Source organism: Phaethon lepturus, unplaced genomic scaffold (genome assembly GCF_000687285.1).
Source record: "Phaethon lepturus isolate BGI_N335 unplaced genomic scaffold, ASM68728v1 scaffold48513, whole genome shotgun sequence".
Lineage (NCBI taxonomy): Eukaryota > Metazoa > Chordata > Aves > Phaethontiformes > Phaethontidae > Phaethon > Phaethon lepturus.
Window position 1 is genome coordinate 52542 of NW_010529318.1, and position 23169 is coordinate 75710.

Sequence of the window (23169 nt, forward strand, 5' to 3'; positions counted from 1 at the left end):
CAGTTTAAATTATCAAACTTTCAATACTGGAATCTAATTACTTAGGAGTAATCTGCAGTTGATTATTGGAAGAAAATAATTTGGGCAGTGTTAAAGCAGCCTGTTCGCAGGTCATTCAAAGAAATACCTTTTTTAAATATTTGCTGCGAGTTCAGTTGCAATCCTTATAGGAAAAACATGCCTATGTTAGAAATATTGTTTTGGATAGAAAGCTGATAAATTTGCTATGAAAACTACTGCTTCTGTTTTCTGTGAACCCTAAGCAATGTTTATGAAATCTTCCTGATATTTTTATTTCCAGAAGCAGCAGTAGATAGACAGATCACATTTCCTTTATCTCCAGCTCATAATATTGAAGTGGAGAGAAATGGAAAACCAGGACTGGTTGAATTCAATGAAGAAATGCAGTATATGGATGTAGAGGAACCACAATGTAAGTTTCATTTATCTTGTTATACCTTGTTTAAAGTATGAGCTTGTGGGGGTTTTTTTCTTTAATGATATACTGGAAGTTCTGTGCAAAAATTTCTTAGCCATTTAAAAGAGACTGATATCTCAGCCTTGTTCAATGTTGCCTCTCTCACTGGTCTGTTTACTGTATGAGTTGGAAGTTTAACACAAACACACCAAAAAAAATGAAGTACTGGAGAGTTTTGGTGCTTAAAAGCAGATTAGTATTTATTTGAATTTAGAAAGAAAGTAGACTGATACGGCACCTTGGTAACTTAAACTCTTACCCTGTTCCAGCAGTATTTTACTTGGTTTCCTTCGCTAGTTTTAATAGAATTTTCCTTTGCATACCTGACTTTTGTAGAGATTGCTGCTGTAAACGGAGAAAAATAAACAACTGGTAAAGAATTCATAACTAGTCATAGTTTTCAGCTGTATTGGGCTTGCTGTGCCTGTTTTTATAACCTTTTTATTAACCAGTACTCTTCAACCAAATCTGTTGGGTTGGATCCAAGTGAGGAGAGCTACAGACTAAAAATTGATAGTTGAGTGAATCAGTTCCAGAACTATGATTTTTGGTTCTTTCAACAGTCTTACTTTACACTTTCTTTCCTTTCGTGTGATCAGGCTTATATAGAGTGTGACTTTAAAGGTTCCTTCCAACCCAAACTATTCTGTGATTCTATGACTACAAGAAAGGATGCAGGGGAGGGATCAAAGGAGTAATAAAAGAAAAAGTGCTGGAAGGATTTTTTTCAAGCTGAGAAAGAAGCAGAAGATGAGTGAATGATAATTTCAGCAATTTCAATATACCACAGGAAAAACAAATTAGGTTTTGTTTTGAGTTTTGCTTGTTTTTTTGTGGATTTTTTGGGTTTTTTTGTTTTTGTTTTAACTGTTCTGTCCTGCTTCAGAAAAGACCCAGTGAGAGTTGTGGATCAAAATACATTGATACAACATTTTACCGGTTTTATATTTTGTGATTCTGAGCCAGTCAACGTACATATTATCCATATAATATAACTGAAAATGCTTTGAAAACAGTCATTTACCTTTATTGATTTCACTGGAATATGGCTTAAAGTGAACATCAAGTAATTGTTAGTTTTCTGATGTAGAGTTTAAATGTATTTAGTGATCAGAGTTTGACATGGTGTATTTTTTAACCCATGCAAATGATCAGATTTTGTGACTTATTTATGAGTAATTCAGGTCCATGTTACTCATGTTTTTTAAGGTCTTAGATTGTGTCCGTTTCTGGAGGAACACAAGGAAGATATACTTTGTGGTCCAGTATGGCTGGCTACTGGACTTGATCTATCAGGACATGCTGGAATGTTGACACTAACAAGTCCAAAGCTTGTTAAAGGTAAACGGGTTTATTATGCTATTCACATGAAGTATGTGTGACTAAAGCACGTCTCATACTTCTGTAGTCAGACTTTGGTTTGTATTTATGTTCACACTGACAAATTTTGCTGTATAACCCAATAGCGAGTGACCTTTTCAAACTGATGCTAAAGTACTGTAATTATTGCAGTTGAGCTCTGCTTGTACATTTATCTGTGAAGTTGAAATGTGTTTACAACTTGTTCTAGTAAACCATGCAACCTCTTTTTTTTTTTTCCACTTTTAGGCATGGCTGGTGGCAAGTATCGCTCATTTTTAATTCATGTTAAAGCAGTGAATGACAGAGGAACAGAAGAAATCTGCAATGGTGGCATTAGACCAGTTGTTAGAATACCATCTCTAAAACCTCAGACTAACAAGGGCCATTCCCTTGCTTCATTGTTGGCAAAAGTTGCAGCAGGCAAGGTAATGAATAGCCAAGACAGACATCTGTGTTAAAGTTGTAGAACTGGTATGATTTATGTAACCTGAATATGAAACAGCTATTTGGAGAATTAAAATCCATTAAAAATTACTCTTTTTAGAGAGTTGACACTGTATTAACACCTTCAAGAATCTGAGTTCAACATCTATAAGTTGTTTCTTCTATGCAAATTTAGTTGAAAAGGTCTGTTCTGCGACTTTCCTATTCTGAGCACTTGTTTTTGAAACTTTGGTTTCCCTGCGTGTTTTCAGTAGCTGATACACCTCATCCTCTTAGGAAGACTTTTGTGTGTGTATTTTATTTTTTATCATTGTAGTTGTAAGATTGGATGATATGATGTACATTTGTGGGCATTATTAGAATGGTTAGAACATAAGACATTAGTGAATAAAAGTAGTCTGTTTTAGCACAATGCTCAAATTGAGTGAGAGATTTTACTGACCTGTATGTATTTCATTGAACAAGGTATACAAATGAAGCAGTCAAAACCAACGTGATTTATGAAATCTTTTCTTCTTTTTTCACCCCCTCAAAAAAAAAAAAATCAGGAAAAGCCATCTAGCAAAATTGAAGCCACTAATTCTTCAAGAAAATCAGATAATCTGAGAGGCTGTGACTTACTTCAAGAAGTCTCTGTAACGATTCGAAGATTTAAAAAAACTTCCATTTCAAAGGAAAGGTTAGTAGGTGTTTTTTAATTCTAAAAACTATTAGCTTTAGTTATACTTCTCAAAAAATACTTAGTCCTCAAAATAGCTCAGGTCAAACCACTGTTTCAGGGTGTCATTTCATAAATATATTTCATATGGAAAATGCTGTAAATTGTGAGTTTGAGGGCACTGTGCTGTGCAAGTTGTGGTAGGATAACATCAGGCATGACATTGTATGTTGAGTGATTATTTACCTCAACTTGAAAAGGCAAATGTAAGTAAGTTTTCTTAGTAAATCAGATAAATAATTTGGACAGATTTTTTTTTTAAGGGAAGCATCTTGCCTTTCTATTTCCACATGTCTTGTTTCTTACAGCAGAGACTATATTACTTGTCAAAAAATTTAGAATCAAATCTAACTAACAAATTGTTTCTCAGAAAACTGGTTAAAGTCCCTATGGATTGGTACTACAGACCTAAATATGAATAATATAGCATTTAATTTGTATTACCGTCATGCCACAACGGTGGCGCTGTAATGTGGTTAAAGAGGTCAAAGAGGCTGTGAAGAGGTATGTGCAAATGGTTGCCAAAGAGTGTTGTAGATGGTGAAAGTTTGTTTAGGTTTCAAAGTTATTAGATGAGGTAACAGGGAAAAAAAAAAAATCTCTGAAGGTTCCTAAGTATACAGTAACCTAGGAAGTTCTGTGAGCAGGAAATAGGAAGATTGGGAATGTGTGCACAGAAAGTAGCATATATGCTTGTGTGCTAGTTTTACTCTCATCTAGGCATGTTCTTTTTCACTGCTCCTAACACAGGATACAAAGCTGCAGGGATGCTTTAATGGGAGAATGGCCATATTGGATAATTCTGTTTTTTATTTCCCTCCCCTCCTCTCCAGAGTTCAACGGTGTGCCATGTTACAGTTTTCAGAGTTCCATGAGAAGCTGCTCACTACTCTTTGCAAGAAGACAGATGATGGTCTGACTACAGAACATGCTCAGAGTCTTGTACTAGACACTCTTTGTTGGCTGGCCGGAGTGTATTCAAATGGACCTGGCAGGTAAGAGAGAAATTGTGTTTAAATCAGAATGGCTGTTTCTTAGTATCAGCTCTGTTAAAAAATTCAAGTTTTATATGATTCTCTAAAGTATGCAACTTGTTTTTACAGCTCAAAGGAAGGAAATGACAGTTTGCTTTCTAAAACACGTAAATGTGTCCCTGATATAATACGCGTTTGCTTCTTTGAAGCTGGGCGGAGCATAGCTCACAAATGTGCACGATTTCTTGCTCTATGCATCAGGTCAGTGCTAATTATTTATCTATTTATTGGTATATATTTATATTTTATATATACTTGGGCTTTTTACATGCAGTCTGAATTGTATATGTGTTTGTTACTGTTTAACATTTAATTTATAAAGCAACAAGATCTGGAAGATCTTCTGTTGAGAAAAAATGTTTTAGAATATGACTGCAAAGAACATTAGCCCTTCAACTTCAGCTTCTGGAGGAGATGTCATGTTTTGTTCTTACTTCATTAAATGTTAAAGTGCCTATGTGGTGGTTTGGTTTTGTTTGTGGTTGTTTGTTTTTTTTTTTGTAGCAATGGCAGGTGTGACCCAAGTCAGCAGGGGTTTGGATCAGTTCTTCTAAAAGCTTTACTTGACAATATGCCTCTTTTGCCTGCAGCTGCAACAGGTGGTATGTATACAATGTTTGTTGTCATAAAAATACACAGTGCATTTGTTGTTTGCCATGTTTTGTTGGAGACTCCTGTGAGTTAAGAATTAGGTAATTGTTCAGTTAGTACAAACTGCTGCTTGGAGTGGTCTGGTCAGGTGGTACCCAAGTATAAAGTATGCATTTGTAGATGATGGAATTTTAAGCAATTTAGCTTAAAAGAGGGTGCTAAGGCATTGACATTTCTGGGAGACGTTAAGTTTTGCAAGAATTTTCAAAGGTGTTCAGCACTCACAGATTCTGTTGACATAAGTGAGAGTCAGAATTGTCTGTTATTTCTGAGAATTAGGTTTATTCCAAGGAGCCTGGCTATCCAAATGATATCCAACGAGCAATCCACTTGTTACTTCTGCACCGAAAGGAAGTTTTTAACTAAATTAAATTCCTTCCTCATCTACATTGCAGTGTTATGATATCTTAGCAGCTTGTTGAAACCTTTTGAGTGCCAGATAGAATGTGACGATGACTTTAGCACTTGTGTTTGGGATGGCAAGACCTGCTTTGTGTTTTTCACAGTATGCTGTTGAATCACATCTTGCTTGGCATCACTAAGGGGTCTTGCAGGAAAGATAGTTTGCAGTCCAAAATGTTTGTTGTGCTACTGCCCAGGTAGAAACATTTAACAGGCTGCTATTCAGGATATGGAATGCACAGTTGGAAGAAGCTGAGGTTTGTGTTTCCATACAGAACGACTGCACTGTGCTCCCAGAACTGATCTATAAGGAAACAGTGCCTCCAGCAAATACAGAATAAGGGGACAGCAGCCAAAAACTGAGAATAAGAGAGGAAGAGTTGAATCCAGAGTAAGGCTTGGCTCTGAAAGCGTTGGAACCCCTAGCCTAGCGCCTTAGTGTATCAAGAGCATTTTGATTGTTGTGCTTAGTAGAAGCAGTGGGCAGAAGCAATGAAAGAAGTATGTGTGAAGCTGTCTGTTAGGAACCTTTTTTTCTTCAATTATGAATTAGTTGGTAAGAGAATTTGAAGTACTTGTGGAAACTAATATTATGATTCTAAATCGAACTCTTTCAAAGAAAGCGGAGGGAGAATGCTTCCTAGTCTGTATTCAGTAACCATTAGATACTTCATTTAGCACTTCCATCAATTATACTTCGAAGTATGCTTTTTACATGCAGTCTGAATTGTATCTGTGTTTGTTACTGTTTAACATTGAATTTATAAAGCAACAAGATCTGAAAGATCTTCTGTTGAGAAAAAATGTTTTCGAGTATGACTGCAAAGAAAATTAGTCCTTCAAGAAAATTCATGTCATGTTTCACCTGAAATTATTATTTTATTTTTATGCAGGATCTGTGTATTGGTATTTTGTATTGCTGAATTACGTAAAGGATGAAGATCTGGCAGGATGTAGTACAGCTTGTGCATCGTTGCTAACTGCTGTGTCCCGACAGTTGCAGGATCGCCTGACACCTATGGAAGCATTACTTCAAACAAGGTACTAAGAAATGTGGCTGTTGTAAACTTAATATGTTTATTAATTTTATTTAGTATATATTAATTTATTAAGTAGTAAACTTAATGTTTAAAATGCATTTTACTGTATTTGTTTGAGCAAGGATTAGTTTGATACAGCTCTGGAAAACAGTTTTGACTTGTGCAAAATTAAAGGTGAATTTAATTCACAGTGCAATTTAAATCCGCAAATGTGTATGTAAAGTTTGAAGTCTGCAGTTCTTAAGTTAGTATTTATGATTTTTAGTGTAAGGATTAACAAAGCATGTCCGATTTTTTGAATATGAGAGGGAATCAAATATACTGAATAGTTTCAGTTCTGCATAATGCTACACAAAATCGTAGTCTCTCTGTAAGCTGACCATACATTTAATGTATTGCTACTAAAAGCCAGATTTAAAGTGTAGAGGCCTGGAGTAATTTACTGGGAACGTAGGTTCTTATTATAAATGATATATCAATGCAAGTTGAGACTGTGATGTTGCATCTTTTACATACTGAACTGATTGTCCGTTTAACTTTGGGTTTATGTGATACCTAAAGGAAATCTCTGGTGGTTCAGTTCTGTAGCAGTTTCCAAAGCCATATTATGATGATGGGAACATGCTGCTGTTAGACAGCTCTTTCAGTTGTGATTTGTGGGCAAGAGTTTCCCTCGAAGTCAGGCAAGATCAAGGTAGAAGAGGTTTGGTAGAGGTTAATTCAGAATCTTCAGATCAGATTGAAAATTTAGTAAGCTAAGTTTGGAGGGGAGGGAATGTTTGTTATGGTTTTTTTGGTGTGTTTTTTTTTCTTTAAAGGACTATAATCCCAAAATATTTGATGAAAACTTGTTCTCAGGTCTTATACTTGGATCCTTATGCTCTCTACTACATTCCTTTTCTCAGTTGTTATTTTATTGCACCATCTGTAATCCTTGCAGTTGATTAGAAGACTTATTCCAGCAATAGAAATGGTGACTGGATAATGGAGAATTTTGAAAAAGACACAAAGTGAACTGGAAAAATAAAAGGTTTTGTGTTTTCATGTTGAATTTTCTTTAGAAACCAAATAGAGGAGAAAAACATGAAAATTCCACTTGAAGTGAGAATGGCACCTTTCTGTACGAGTTGACTTGTTCCTTCATACAGATTGTTTCCAAGTACCTCCTTTAAACAGCATATCTGAAATAGAAGGGTTTTCTCCTTTCCAGTTGCCCACTTTTGAATTTGGCACGTGTCATCTGACATTTCAGATCACTTAATGGTGAACACAGCTGTCTGCATCTCAAGGGAAGCTTTCTGAAGTGAGCCCTTGTTCTTGGCATCCTTCAAGCTTAGGTTTTCTGGATATTTCTAGATGTGTTTTACTGATTTTCTTCTTGGAACTAAATTTGGTTTCTCTTTTAACTCTGTATCCCCATAGTTAAGATAAGAATAGCAGCAGACACCTCTGACTAATCCCATATTTGATTACTATAGTGCTTTCTCTCTAGCAAGGACTGACTATTTCTTGACTTAATTTACTAATTTAGACAGAATTTACTGGCCTTTCCTTTATATGTCTACAGATAAAGGGAATACTGTCATTTCTTTTTTTTTTTAAATGTAGAGGATAAGTATTAATTTCATTATTTTTTTTTAAGAGAAGTTAGTAGGCAGACATTGCTTTACTCTTTTTCTCTTCCCTCTCCCTGAGTTGTATTTGTGTGCATTTGTGTTGCAGGGTTTCTGGTATTGGTTCTTTTCTTCTTTATCATTATTTCTATGTACAATAGCCTAACATTTGGTAATCATCATCATTATCATCATCATAGAATGGTTTGGATTGGAAGGGACCTTAAAGATCATCTAGTTCCAACCCCACTCCCATGGGCAGTGACACATTCCACTAGACCAGGTTGCTCAAATAAAAGCAGATGTCTACTTAAAAGATCTGCACTTTCATGTTGTCTTAAGGCAGAGTAGTACTCATTTTACTATCAAGTCCCACAGTAAACCAAGTAAAACTTTCAAGGATAAGGCCAGATGAGTTCTTACATGACTTACCTTTTTTGTTGTTCTCTGAACTGTATTTCAGACAGTATTTCCGGCTGTCCTGTACCAAGGCAGGTTAGTTTGTCTCTAGCAAGTCTGATTCTCCACCCTATTCTTGAAAGCACCTTATTAAAATAGTGATGGAATTTAATTATTCTAAATATTGTAAGCTATTACGTGGCTTAATTATTCTTGTCGTTAACACTTGAACTGTCTCCTTCTGCCCACATCTAATCTGGTATCTCTCCTGCTGCAACTAAAGCCTTTTAATGGTTGTGTCCTGTCCACCTTGGGGATAGAGAGCAGATTATTTCATTCTTAACAATTGAATGTCTAGAAGATGTCTGCATCTTAATTGCATTCTCCAGATCTGTAGTCATTCAAGCATTTCCTTGAGCTGTTTTCTTTGATCCTCATCTTCCTTGAATTGTGGTACACAAAATAGTAAACATTATTCCAGTTGAGATCTCTGAGCGAAGCAGAAGAGGTATTTCACATAGTTTATATTCATTACTGCATAGATGAATAGGGTGATGTGTTTTTTATGTGACATTGTTGATTTGTTTTTTGTTTATGTGATTTCTACCTCCTTTTCTGAAAAGTCTTGCTAATGCAGTTTAAAACTGTGAACCTGATCATTTCTGCTGAAGTATCAGTAAACGGCAATATGCATATTGAAATAAATCTGGGTTGGACAGAATATATTTAACTGTCTGCAATACATTCAAATTCTGATCATGTTCTACAAAGCTCTTGTAAACCCTCTTTAGGTTTTATCACCTGCTTACTTAAGAAATCGAACTCTTCACTTATCATGCAAGTAATCAGTGTTAATGTTCAGCTGACCTAATTTATTGAGTTTGTAAGTCTTAAGTCTAAAACAGGGTGTGAAGGTACCCTGTTGAATTTTGAGCATTTTTGTGGGTTTTAGTAACCACTTTACAGTAGCATGCTGTCTTGCTTTGCTTATCAGAAAAGGTCATGCAGCAAACATGTCATTCTTGGTAGATGTGCGCTATGCACTATTTCTGTGTAGTGCATGCTTGTAGAGAGCAACCTAGATTCATCTAATATATGTTGTTCTTAGTAAAAAGTTATCATCTTAAATTTGCTACCTTGTATGAGCTTGTAAATAACTTGGTTGGGGAATGTATGTGAAATGGGTTGGTCTGTAATTCTCAGATTTTCCTTCCTCTCTCCTTTTTTTCTTTTTCTTGAAGATCAATAGCAATTATTGCCCTTTTGTATAACATCATTTTCTGACTAGTTACAGTCTTAGCATTGTGTGGCAAAAAGCACTAAGCCCAGCCAACGTGGAAGCTTTTTAACTTTCAGAGAAGTCTAGAACCTGTTCTACTTTGTTGCTGGTGTTGTAGTATTCATGTAGACATGTATCCTTTTGTGACTACTGGATCAAAAAAGACATTTAAACACTCCAGCCTTCTCAGCATTACTATTTCTCAGCATTACCTTCTCATCACTTCTTTCCTCTTCTACTGAAGAACAGAGAAGCTGCTCAGAAGCAGAGGGAAAAGGGTGTTGGAGGAACTTCCTGTTGCTGCTAGTGTGTCCACGGAAATATTTCTTATTTGTTCTGGCTCTTCTCAGTCAAAGCACGAAGTTTTACGTGTTTCTCACTTTTGTACCTACACAGATGCATTCTTTCTTTCTACTCCTGCGTAATATTTTGGTCTGATTTTCCATATTTTTCTCCTCTTGTTAGTTGCTGCTAATAGGTATTGGTACACAAAAGAACCAACACTGCTTTTGTTATTAGTTTGGATTTTCTTTTTTCTTGGCTTATAAAAACTACTTGATTTGGGACCGCCTTGTTACCTGAGTGATTGTATTTTTTTTTTTTCCCCCCTGCAGTACTGCCAGAGTAGGAGTAATGGGATTTTCTTCTGTTGAGATATTTAAAGTACTCTCAAGTGCTGGTTGGTACCCCTACCAGCATTTCCTTTTTTCTTCTTACTTCAGCTGGAAGAACAAGAACAGTACTGTGTTTTTATTGACTTCAGATAAATGTCTGATTTACCATGTGCAGGCATGCGTATTGCTGTGGCTAATTGTCTAAGGCTTGTAGTTTTAGCTTCCATGTCTGACTGTGATTGTGCATCATGTTTCCAGGACAGTATTGTATCTTCAAAACTACTTAGTAGCAAAGAGTTACTTATTTAGCATCAAAAGCTGTTTAAAAAGGTCACCTAATAAATGACTTGGATCTAGTAACTTACTGTAGTAATGCAAGTAAGTAATTGGTAATTTCTAAGATATGTCAGTTGAATGAAAAGAATAGCTTGGAACCTGATGGTGAAATACTTGGCCTTTTTCTGTAAATAATTTTATATACATTCTTTTTGTTTGAATAGTGCTGTTTGTCTTATTCCATTTGCAGATATGGATTATATAGTTCACCTTTTGATCCAGTTCTATTTGATTTGGAAATAAGTGGTTCTTCTTGTAAAAATGTATACAACAGCAGCATTGGAGTACAGTCAGATGAAATTGATTTATCTGATGTTCTATCAGGTACGTATGTTTAACAGAAATCTATTGTGGAAGAATTCGTTATTCTCCCTATTATACTGTGTTCCTTTAGCGAAGATGTGGTTTTATACTTTCCATCTGTTTTATAGCTGTACATAATGAAGTTCAAAATATTCTCTCGCATTGTGAGATCTGTTACAGTTCCTGTAGCCCTTAGGGCAAGAAAAAATCCTCTTTATGGAATCTCTTCTTTTCTTATCCTGTAGAAGATCTAAGAAAAGGCTAGAGATTAAACGGAAAGGGTGCTATCATTCCTTGGGTCAGTCATCTAGGAAGCATCTGTCTATTGAGCAGTGTCTTTGAGATATTACTCATTTAGGCTAGTGACTACCTCATAGGCAGAGAAACCTAAACGGATTTTTCTGAAGTTGGGAAGCTGCCATATGGCAGTCCTCTACTTAAATATTACAGCTTTAATGAGATTTTTTTTTTTCCTGTTTCAGAGGTATTAAAATACCTTAAAAGCATATTTGTATCTATCCTCTCAGGTTAGTTCAGAAGTGAATCTTTAGGCCATGGAATGTCCTAAGAATGAGACAATTTTTACCTGTCAGGAAATTCTTTTCGTAGCAAGCATATTCATCAGTTACAGTGACTGCTTCCCTTTTCTTCTATGCTCTTGTCCATCTCCTTCCCATCCCTCCCCGCCATACAACATTGAATTTGTTAGTATATTGAATAATCTAGTTTTTATACTAGCGTGGTGTATGATCTTAGTGGGTCTGTTACTTTCTTTCTCTTCTTTTCCAGTAACATCAATGTATTTTTGCAAGTTAATTTTCTCACAGTGTAGAAAGAATAGAGCATCCACATATAATTTATTTCTGTAATTTAGAAGGTTACACTATGCTTCTGCTGTCACATTTGACAGTTTGACTTAAGATACTCTCTTCAGATTTGGCAGCATTACCCATTTTAAAATATGCTTCCATTTATATTGTGGATGTGATAGTGTGTTGTGGTTTAGCCCCAGCCAGCAACTAAGTACCACGCAGCCTCTTGGTCACTCCCCCATGGTGGGATGGGAGAGAGAATTGGAAGAGTAAAAGTGAGGAAACTCATGGTTTGAGATAAAGACACTTTAATAGGTAAAGCAAAACAAGGAATTCATTCACTGCTTCCCACAGGCAGGCAGGTGCTCAGCCATCTCCGGGGAAGCAGGGCTCCATCAATGAGTTTGGTTTCTTGGGAAGACAGACACCATCACTCTGAATGTCCCTCCACCCCTTCCTTCTTCTTCGCCCAGCTTTATATACTGAGCATGACATTATATGGTATGGAATATCCCTTTGGCCAGCCTGGGCCAGCTGTCTTGGCTGTGCCCCCTCCCAGCTCCCTGGGCACCCCCAGCCCCCTCGCTGGCAGGCGGCATGAGGAGCTGGACAGTCCTTGACTGCTCAGCAACAACTCAAAACATCAGCATGTTATTAACATTTTCTCATCCCAAATCCAAAACATAGCCTCACACTAGCTTCTGTGAAGAAAATTAACTCTATCCTGGCTGAAACCAGGACATAGTGTTAAGGTTTTTGTTCCACAATGTGAAGTAATAAAATATGTGGATTATATTTAGTTGTCTCTTTCAACTCTTCATGACTTGAAACGTCGCTAACAGTAAAACATCAGCTGATTGGGCAGATATTTATTTCTCTTTCAGGAAATGGGAAAATAAGTAGCTGTGCAGCTGCTGAAGGTAGTTTTACTTCCCTTACTGGACTTCTGGAAGTTGAACCTCTGCACTTTACCTGTGTTTCAACAAGTGATGGGACTAGAATAGAAAGGGACGATGCAAGTACGTTTACTGGTATATACAATTTTTCATTTTTTTCTACTTAGCATAGTTCCACGATACGATTTTTTAATTGGATGTAATGAGCACTGTTTGACAAACACATCGCCTGTAGTTTTATAAGTGTTGAAAATTTTTTTTTAATGGCTACTATATGTGAAGTTAAACTTCTTAGAGCTTAGCAAAGAAACTGGATTCCAAGTTTATTCATTTGGTTCAATTTGTTTCTATCAGAGAGCATAACATACAAGCTTGCATCTTTACCTTGCAGCCTTATGTGGCGAAAGAATTCAAGGGCATTAGGTGGCTCTTCTGTAAACACAGTATATACTATAATTATAATACACATATACTACAAATAACTTTATAGTATCTGATAAACCATATACTTAGTAATTCAAGTTGATGTTACTTTGTAGCAAGAACTGGACACAAGGAGATATTTCGCTTGTTTTTACATTGCTCTTAACAATTAGTAAGGAATTAAATTTAAGGTGTGTTTTATAATTTCTTTCCTACATACATGTTTTTGTTTTGTTTGGGTTTTTTTGTTCGTTTGTTTCATGCCAGTGAGTACCTTTGGGGTTACCCCAGCAGTTGGTGGCCTCTCTTCTGGAACGGTTGGGGAAGCCTCGACAGCACTGAGTTCAGCAGCCCAGGTAGCTTTGCAGTCTCTCTCTCATGCAATGGCCTCAGCCGAGCAACAGCTCCAGGTGCTGCAAGAGAAACAGCAGCAGCTTTTGAAGCTTCAGCAACAGGTTGGAGGCTATTTGGCTATTTTTTAATGCTGTCTCTAAACTTCAAAAGCTGAGAAAAGAGTTGGAGAGCTAGTCACCTGTTCTGTTTTTTTTTCCTTTTTGTCTCCATAGTGTATTTGAGGAAGGAACAGCTCTGTACTGAGGGTCACTCTTATTAAGCAAAATGCTGAGTGTCTCCCATGCTGCTTTGGTCTTTCAGACTTGGTTTTTGTGTATTTTGAGGGTGGGTTGGGAATTTGTAATCAAAACTGTTTTAATACATAAGTATATTGGTCTGAAATTGAAAAAGCCCACTGAAATGAACAGCACAGTTGCTGGCACAGAGAATTACCAGTCATAAAGCCATTGTCAGTATGAAGCTTGGCTGTGTTGACTCTACTTTGCTGTTCAGTTGTAGGGTTTTTACTATTTTTTGATTACGCCAATTACAAAGTGAGGTCACATTGAGTAGAGTTTTATTTTTCAGCTTAAAGTTGGACAGATGACATGCCTGTGTTGAAAGTAGCTTGGATTTACTAAATCTAATTTTATAATGAAAGTTGAGCTTGTAGTTCGATACTACTGCTGTGTTCACAAGCAGTATTATCTGCTACATACACTGCTTTCATTTTCCCCACAGAAGGCTAAGCTGGAAGCAAAACTGCATCAGACAACAGCAGCGGCAGCAGCAGCAGCATCAGCAGTTGGTCCTGTTCACAACTCTGTGCCTTCTAATCCAGTAGCAGCCCCAGGGTTCTTCATCCATCCTTCAGATGTCATTCCACCCACACCAAAAACAACTCCTCTATTCATGACTCCACCTTTGACTCCACCTAATGAGGCAGTTTCTGCTGTTATTAATGCAGAGCTTGCTCAGCTTTTCCCTGGTTCAGTCATTGATCCTCCAGCAGTTAACCTTGCAGCACATAACAAAAATACAAGCAAGTCCAGAACGGTAATTTTTGGGTTTTTTTCCATATAGAAACAAGATGCTGTAAGCCTTATCAGGATCTAATTTGTACTTGAGTGCTAGTAAATATCTGGTTATTTGGATGAGATGTGAAAACTACATCACTAAATTTAGACCATATGAAAAGGAAGACTTATGAAAGTAAGGTAGAGTTGTTATAGTACATGTTTTCTTTTAATTGGAGCTAGCTTAACTGTACACTTTGAACTCAGTAGTTGATAAGGTTTGATGGTTCATGCTCAAGTTTAAATGTAGTGAGGTGGTGTCAAAATTGTACATCTTTAAATCACAAGAGGTTATCTTACAGTCTTTTGTAAAGAACAGCTTATTATAAATGAATAGATTTTAATTACTTACTTTTACTGATATTTTCTCACTCTGCAGAATCCACTTGGATCCGGTCTTGCTCTTGCAATATCTCACGCCTCACATTTTCTTCAACCTCCACCTCATCAGTCAATTATTATAGAGCGAATGCACTCAGGTAAAACCAGAATTCCTAGTAATAATTTTGACACATTTTCTAATGAGGAGTAGAATATTTTCCAAGGTCTTACGTAAGTTGCTTAGCTGCAGCGTCACTTGGCTTTAGAAAGAAAAGATATTTCTCAATTTGCATTTCTGTTGTATCTGGAAGTTTAAAACCCAGCATTCAGTGGTGATTATCAAGTTGAAAAATCCTGGGGGCTGGAGGAATATGTTGGGTCTCTGGACAGAGCACCCACCTATTCTGAAATAATGCATAAAAAGCATAACAAATTAAGTTGAAGCCAGATTTTTCTTTTCAGTGGATGCAAGCTGTAGTGAGAGATTCTGAGATTGTGCAGCTGTTTTTAACCTCAGATTAATCCTTTTAATTAACCAAATTAACCTTTAAATTTTAACCTTTCGAACAATATATAGACAATGGATTTATTGTTTGAGAAGTACCATCTCTTCACTTGTTAGCATGCACTGATATTTTAGGAAATCCTCTGTTTTTCTGCTAGGAGCAAGAAGATTCGTGACCTTAGATTTTGGAAGACCTATATTGCTGACGGATGTGTTGATTCCCACTTGTGGAGATTTGGCTTCTTTGTCAATTGACATCTGGACTTTAGGAGAAGAAGTGGATGGGAGGCGACTGGTAGTGGCTACTGACATTAGCACACATTCACTTATTTTACATGACTTGTTACCACCCCCAGTTTGCAGGTTTATGAAGGTAAAAGCAGATAGACTGCATACTTGTATCTTTTAAACTCTTCATCTTTGTTAGTATGTGAACTTTCTCTTAAGTTCTCCTTAAACTTTAGCTGGCTATAAATTTTTTATTAATTTTTGACTCTGTATTTATTTTGCCTGTTTTGATACAATTGTGTTACAGTATAGTTGTGTTCCCTTTCAGATCACTGTTATTGGTCGATATGGTAGCACAAATGCCAGAGCAAAAATCCCATTAGGATTTTATTATGGTCATACCTATATCTTACCCTTTGAAAATGAGCTGAAACTAATGCACGATCCCCTCAGAGGAGAAGGTGAAGCTGCAAATCAGCCAGAAATCGACCAACATTTGGCAATGATGGTTGCGTTGCAAGAAGACATACAGTGCAGGTTAGAAGAAAAAAAAATGTGTACTCGTTATTTTAACTTAAAACACTGGGATATCATAATGTTATAGATTTATTTTTTTTCATCCCATGATGTTCTTCAGACCAAAGAAAACGATGCCTTTGTTGTGGAGTTGTTATAGCGAATATCTTTATGGCAGTAACAAAGACTACGCTCTTATTTTTTTCCAATATCTGTTTTAACAGTGCATTCAAAATGGAACAGAAGTCCACTTCTGGCAGGGTGACTGTCAAATCTATTGCAATTTGCTAATGTCTATTGAATTGTGTTGGAATGTTTCCCTTTAGGTACAATTTGGCCTGTCACCGGTTAGAAATCCTCCTGCAGAGTATTGACCTGCCACCACTCAATAGTGCCAACAATGCCCAGTACTTTTTACGAAAGCCAGACAAGGCAGTAGAAGAAGATAGCAGAGTATTTTCTGCTTACCAGGACTGCATTCAGCTACAGCTTCAACTCAACTTGGCTCACCATGCTGTTCAGAGGCTCAAAGTAGCCTTAGGTGCAAGCAGGAAAACACTGAAGGAGCAATCTGATCCAAAAGAGTTGATTCAGATGTCATCCACAGAACAGTTACGCACTATCATTAGATACTTACTGGATACTTTGCTTAGTTTGCTTCATTCTTCCAATGGTTAGTATTTTTTGAGGTTTTGATATTTTTGTCATGTTAGAAGAAACAGTTTGCAAGTGTTTCTATTTCTAGATCTGTACTTTCCCACTATAAAGCTTTTAAACTTTGTTCACCTATGGTTTACTATGATTTTAGTAGCTGGTAACATACAGTGTGAAGTTTCATTAGCGGCACCAATCTGACCTGACCACTTCCTGCTCCCAAAAAAGATAGGAGAGGGTGTTGAGGTCCTTCTGCCTTTTCTGTAGTACTGGCTGCATATTCCTTTGTTCAGAGAGTCATCTGATCCTTCTGTGGGCTGATTCAGTTTGCCGTAGTAACAAAAGACTGCCCAGGCAGAATACTGATGTTGTTTTCATAGGTGGAATCAGCCTGTGGAACTATCTGTGGGCATCGAAGCTTGTGTAACACTGGATGGATTTTAGGCAGTTATAAGTGGGGAGGGGAAGCAGAAATTGCTTCTGTGGGGGGAAAAAGAGGTCATAAAACCAGTATCTCTACCCAGTTAATTATTTTTAATATCCAGTAAAGATTTTTATTTCCTAAAATTGCCATTGAAGGAGATCTTGGAGAATTCAAATTGAAAAATCTGAGTAGAAGTGGTAGTTTTTTCAGAAAAAAAGAAAAAAAAGGGCAGAATATTGTTCTGTTGATAGAAACGAGTGTCTGTCTTGTAATTTTCTGTGCCACTTTGCTCTTAAGCATAATGATGGTTTGGTTTTTGCTTTGTGTAGATTCCATGGGGGTATTTGCATTGACATGAAATTGAAATTCATTTGGTTTTGACGAAATGGCCTGGTCTGTATGGATTACCTGCAAATTACCATCTCTCCTTGTGATCCCTCCTCCTTCCCCCCTGTGCCAATTAGTCTAATCATAATAGTTTAAAAAACTTCCTGCAAACCTTTTCCTCTTATGCTTTCAGGCCATTGTCTCCTTAAACATAGTTGCTTGTTCCCTTTTCTTAAAAGGGCACTCTGTTCCTGTGGTTCTGCAAAGTACTTTTCATGCTCAAGCTTGTGAAGAATTATTTAAACACCTATGTATCAGTGGAACCCCAAAGATACGATTGCATACTGGCCTTCTGCTTGTTCAGCTCTGTGGAGGAGAAAGATGGTGGGGTCAGTTTCTCTCAAACGTACTGCAGGAATTATACAATTCAGAGCAACTTCTTATATTCCCACAAGACAGGTAAGGTATAAGTCTATATTGATACATTACCTGTGGATCATTTAAGTTATGAACAATGGAATTATTTCACATTGGAATTGAGAAAATGCAACTCAAGGATACTTACCCATCTGTTCCATTGATTTAAGAAATAGTCCCCAAAAGCACTGCAAATTAGAATTGTCTGATTGCAGTTATTTATTGCACCTATTTGGTGCTTGCACCACAATAAGTTGCTATTTGTCCTTACTTGGAGATCTTTGCATACCTAGTAGGATTGCTCCCCAGTGTCAAAAATTGCCTCCTCCTTCATCAGGCTTAAATACACTCTCATCATAGAGCTGCTCTTCTAATGCATTTGGAAGTTGGATTGAGACTGGAAAGCACACTATTAGCATTTAATACAAGAGATTTCTCTGAGATAAGAGCAAAGAAGCATAGAGTTGAGCATTCAGTGTTAGATGTGTTGATTATTTCACAATATTGATTGAGGTCTTCGATGTTCTAAACAGTAGCATTTTATTTTAATCAAACATATTTGCTGTTTTGTGGCTTTCTGCCTTCTTTAGACAGCAACATTTATATTTTCATAATTTTTAAATATGAGTTAATTCAAGGATATAAGAATACATGGATTTAATACTCTATCCCTGCTATTCAGTATATCATATGTAATAGGAAATAAAACGGATGAAATCTCGTTTCAGATGTACGAAGTAGAATGCTCTGCTGACCTCTTGAGGGTGAAAGAGAAAATGTTCCCCCTGAAATACTACATTATCTTTACAGCAGTAGAATGTGAAATCCAGTTCACTTGCTGGGCCACAGTACTGCTTTCTGTAGCAATCTGTTTGTGTCTCAGATGAAAGCATAGGGGAATATTGTTCTATAAGGAGTGTTTCAGAATATTACTGGATCTGAAAAAGAAATAAAATTTTAAATATGTAAATTTTATTTTTAGGGTCTTCATGTTGCTTTCTTGCATTGGCCAAAGATCGCTTAGCAACAGTGGTGTTTTAGAAAGTTTACTTAATCTCCTGGATAACCTGCTGTCACCACTGCAACCTCATTTACCTGTGCACAGAAGAACTGAAGGTAGCCCTCTAATTTGGGAAACTGTATTTTCATATTCATTATAAGCTAGAAAATTGAGAGACTAGCTCACAATTTTTGGTGTATTAAAAGAATAAATTGCCATTTGCTATATTTCCAAAACACAGTTGTCTCTTAAAATGTGCTGAAACATCGTGTTCTTTAGGTGCTAAAAGAGATTCCTCCTCCCACCCCCATGTTTAAACCTGAGCAAAATCTTTTTGGTTGCTTTTAATTCATCCAGGAATCTTTACAGTTCTAACAAAATGGGGGGAAACATCCAATGTGTAGACAGCTCTAGTGAATGACTTTGGGATTTAGCGTTTTGGAAAGTGCCCCTTTTTGCTTATGAGATCCTTTACAAGTTTCAGGTCTTTGAGGTGAAACGCAGTTATGAAGACAAGTTTTTTAGGTGTATCTGCATAGTTTCTGCAAACTACATGTTTTTGTTTTTGTTGGTTTTTTTTTTTTTTTTACATCACATGGAAATTACCTTTTTTTTTTTTGACCCTAAAAAAAATTGCTGAAAATATATTCTTCAAACCTTATTTTCTTTTGAGTGTTTTCTTAAGTACTCTAAGTTTAAAGAAAAAACTTGCTTTTGAAAACATCAAACTCTAGGCTACTTCATGTGTTACGTACATGTAGCAGAGCATTGTAGAAGATATGTTGTTTAAAATTCTTAGCGTTGTGAAATTGATAAATGCCAGCTGAGACTCTGTCCTTACTTTTTACCTTGTCTCCTGAGGTAAACAAGCCTACAGCTGGTGTCAGAAGCTGTCCTATTGCTTCCCATTGGTCTGCCGTGTACTTTCTCTATCATGGCCATATCCTGCTGTAGTCTCTAACTAGTTTGAGGCAAACCCAAGCTTACGTCTCCTCTACCTCTGTTTGCACTCTCCCCACAGCTGCCAATTCCTTTCATAGCTCTTGCCTTACTAGTTGTCCTCACGGAGGACTTTAGGAAGCAGAAGTAACTGATACTTCAGAGCTTTATTTGCTGGTCTTCCAGCTTCCTTCCTCCTGGACAGTACAGGTGAGTACTAGGGCATTATCATGTGTGGTGGAAGCATCAGATACAGCAGAAGAAATTCCTATTTGAGAGCTGTCACGCGTAACTGAGGGTCAAAGGGGTGAAAATTTATTAGGGAAAAAGTTAGAAAGTAAAGGACACTCAGAGCAAGAGGTGAGTTTTTTGAGTAGAGAGAATTTTTAAACTTTGAGGCAGAAGAGGGGAAAAAAAAGGAATGGGCAAAGACACTTGGAGAGAAGCTGAAAATTTTGATTTTTCTTTTTTAAAAAAAGAGATAAAAGGGAAAGAAATGCACTTGTTTAAACAGAAGTATGAAAAGATATATACTTCACTCCGCAGCAAGCTCCTTTCTTTTTATTCTGCCAACCAAAAAGGTGTGTAGCACTCACCAGTGCTACTCACTTCTATTCTTGCAATGTAGTCTGCAGTTCCTGTTCAGGCCCTGTTACGGGGAGGCCTCCTGTTCTCTCTGCGTGGGGTGGGCTGCTTTCTGCCAGTGTGGACACGAAACTGGAGTTAACAGTCAAGGCCTGCATCCTATTGCTTGGGCTGCCAGCAGCTCCATGTGATTTTGGACAAGTTGTTTCTTGTTTGATCTGTCATTAATAATAGTTTGAGTTAATTAAAGCTTTTTGAGGTCAGTGCATGAAAAGTGTAGTGTAGTTAAACGTGTCTCAGCACAGCGCACAGATGTGAAAATGTGCAGGTAACTTATATTGATGTTACATGAAAGTACGCCATTTGCATACTGACTTGTGATTAAGTGGTCATTAATTGTAGGTTTCTGGTCTTTACTGAGCACTCGTGAGTTCACTTTAGAACTGATCATTTAGATTTGCTCATGCACACAAAGATTTTTCTTGCTTGATGTGTAAAATATGGGTTTTTTCCCTTCTACCTATACAAAAATACTGCATTTAACATGTGAGACTGAAATAGGCAATAGCCAGTCATTAATGCCGCCAGCATGGTTCATCTAGTCCGAATTCAGTCTTGGCTTTCCTGCATCTTATTCAAATGTTTATGTGAAAATACACTAACAAAGGAGTAAAGATGAATTTACTTGGATGCACAGTTAAAACTGTCGTGTTGGAGCCCTGGGTCATGGACAAATTTCACACTATGGAATTTGAGACATCTAATTTATGTGCTTTAATGCAAGCAGCTGTCATTCTGCATTTGGTATTTAGGAAATTTTAGTTTTTGACCTTTTTTTAAAAAAAATATGCTGCTTAATTTTTAGCTTTAACAATAGAGGTGAATCTTTTGACTTCTGATTTAATCAGACTAAGAGAACTATAACATTTTTCTCTTGCACCTCAGTTCTGTACTGAATATTTGATTTCTTCCCTCATTTATGAATGCTTAGACTCTTATCCTCATCTTTAAAAAAAAAAAAAAAAAAAAAGAATCTTTGTGGCCTAGCAAAATGTGTGCCATTTATATTTTTTATGATTTCTTTAAAACTAGTTTGTTATGGCTTCAAAACTTTACTAAGGCACTCAAATCTATTTATTTTGAAGGAGTTTTAGACATTCCCATGATCAGCTGGGTTGTAATGCTGGTGTCCAGACTACTGGATTATGTAGCTACTGTTGAAGATGAAGCAGCCACGGCCAAGAAACCTTTGAATGGAAAAGAGAGGGAACGATTTTTGACAGGTATGTAACACTTATTATCAAAACTTGCTTAATGGGTATTGGTTTGGGAACTGTTCAAATACTTAATGTATTTTCAATTCACTTGAAAAATGAGATTTTATAAACAGATGTTGTGATAATTTTATTCGCACTGTTGTTGCTTCTTTATGTCCCCTTCCTCTCCTTAGAAATATGACCTCTTCCTTTATTTTACAAGTGAAAAATACAGGATAGATTTTAATTTATAAAAGTCTGTATATTATCCTGTGTATATTATATTATCCTGTCTGTATATTATATAATATTACACATATAATATATATAATATATGTTATATTATCCTGTCTGTATATTATCCTCTGGGACCTAGTAATTGAGAGTACACCATGTTGAGACAGTTTGTATTGTAAGAAAGGGCAACGGTATGACGTCATAACTGCTTTGGTGCTTGCCATGGTATTTGTATCCAGCACTTTTAAATGCATTGTTTGGTCTGTTTATTTTTATTATTAAAGTGGATTAGCTCTGGTTTTCTTTGAGCATCTTTTCTGAACATGAAAACTGTAAAGCTTTTGTGTTATGGAAGCTGTTTAGGTGTTTTTAGTTAGGACAGTCTTGCTTACCTCCTGGTATGTTTTCAAAATAATGAAAACAAGATGGTACCACTGCATTTGAAAAGTCCACAGCAATATTACCATCAGTGGTGATAGTTGCATAACACTAAAAAAGTAGATTTTCCTTGTTTCTTTAGTGTATGGAGATGCTAAGCATTGCTGCAATGCTTTTCTCTGGTGTTAAGTGAGGTTTAAGATGGATTAATATCTCCTTTTTTTCTATTTCCATTAGGAAACCAGTGGAGTTTTATAAATAATAGCCTTCACACTCAGAGTCTGAGCAGATCTACTAAAGGCAACAGTAGCCTAGATAGACTGTATTCCCGAAAGATCAGAAAACAGCTTGTGCATCATAAACAGGTGACTTCCAGCACGGTAGTAGCTATTTTTACAGAAGTATATCTCATTTACAGTGTATCTCATTTCTTGAAAGAGCAGCTTTGGCCTTAGGACTCATTCAGCTTTGCTTTCGTATACGTCTGGTTCTATAGCTAAAGGCTGCCTAACTTCTTTGACATTCATCTCAAACCATGCGGCGTGGGATCTGCTGGAAGAACAGATGTTGGAGTGTACTATTGCACTCTGTGGCCCATATTGGATAATAAATATAATTTTACTTTCTAGATAAATCTGGGTACATCTGAGTGCAAGCACCTAAGCTGTGATTTAAGTTTTTAGTTCTTAAGACAAAAAAATTTCATTTCTAAATGCAACCATGCAGGTTTTATGACCCTAGGCATGTATGTCCTGAGCTCCTTAAAAATACTGTTTCTTAAACTTCATCTGTGCTGGGTCTGCTAGCAGCCCCTTACAGTGTCTTAGTTAAGATTGTATATAAACTGTGTTTTAAAAGCTCAAATTAAAATTTGAACTGAAGAGTACTATCATATGAACATACTGATCCTTTTAACATCTTATTGCTTAAATTTTCATTTTTTCCTATTAACATTTTCTTTTAGCAACTTAACTTATTAAAAGCAAAACAGAAGGCTTTGGTGGAACAGATGGAAAAAGAGAAAATACAAAGCAACAAAGGATCATCATACAAACTTTTAGTAGAACAGGCAAAACTAAAGCAGGCTACTTCAAAGGTATGATGTGCTGAAACTGTAACTGACTTCTTGTCCTTTGTCCTGCAAAGTCATTTTTGTCCTACCTTGACCT

General features: G+C 36.6%; 1 protein-coding gene across 1 annotated transcript in view; it reads left to right on the forward strand.

Annotated features, from left to right (window-relative positions):
* Positions 1 to 23169, forward strand: part of BIRC6 (baculoviral IAP repeat containing 6) — a gene marked incomplete at its 3' end in the record, with an annotated part of 95893 nt that overhangs the window by 37157 nt on the left and 35567 nt on the right. The window contains exons 13-33 of the mRNA XM_010283892.1: positions 302 to 433; positions 1688 to 1819; positions 2087 to 2265; positions 2833 to 2963; positions 3836 to 3997; positions 4106 to 4237; positions 4541 to 4638; positions 5983 to 6130; positions 10561 to 10694; positions 12370 to 12516; positions 13072 to 13259; positions 13879 to 14193; positions 14593 to 14692; positions 15198 to 15412; positions 15596 to 15804; positions 16110 to 16456; positions 17428 to 17647; positions 18588 to 18721; positions 21275 to 21412; positions 22238 to 22365; positions 22965 to 23096. Of these exons, the coding sequence (XP_010282194.1) occupies positions 302 to 433; positions 1688 to 1819; positions 2087 to 2265; positions 2833 to 2963; positions 3836 to 3997; positions 4106 to 4237; positions 4541 to 4638; positions 5983 to 6130; positions 10561 to 10694; positions 12370 to 12516; positions 13072 to 13259; positions 13879 to 14193; positions 14593 to 14692; positions 15198 to 15412; positions 15596 to 15804; positions 16110 to 16456; positions 17428 to 17647; positions 18588 to 18721; positions 21275 to 21412; positions 22238 to 22365; positions 22965 to 23096 (3521 nt within the window). The remainder of the gene's footprint in view (positions 1 to 301; positions 434 to 1687; positions 1820 to 2086; positions 2266 to 2832; positions 2964 to 3835; positions 3998 to 4105; positions 4238 to 4540; positions 4639 to 5982; positions 6131 to 10560; positions 10695 to 12369; positions 12517 to 13071; positions 13260 to 13878; positions 14194 to 14592; positions 14693 to 15197; positions 15413 to 15595; positions 15805 to 16109; positions 16457 to 17427; positions 17648 to 18587; positions 18722 to 21274; positions 21413 to 22237; positions 22366 to 22964; positions 23097 to 23169) is intronic.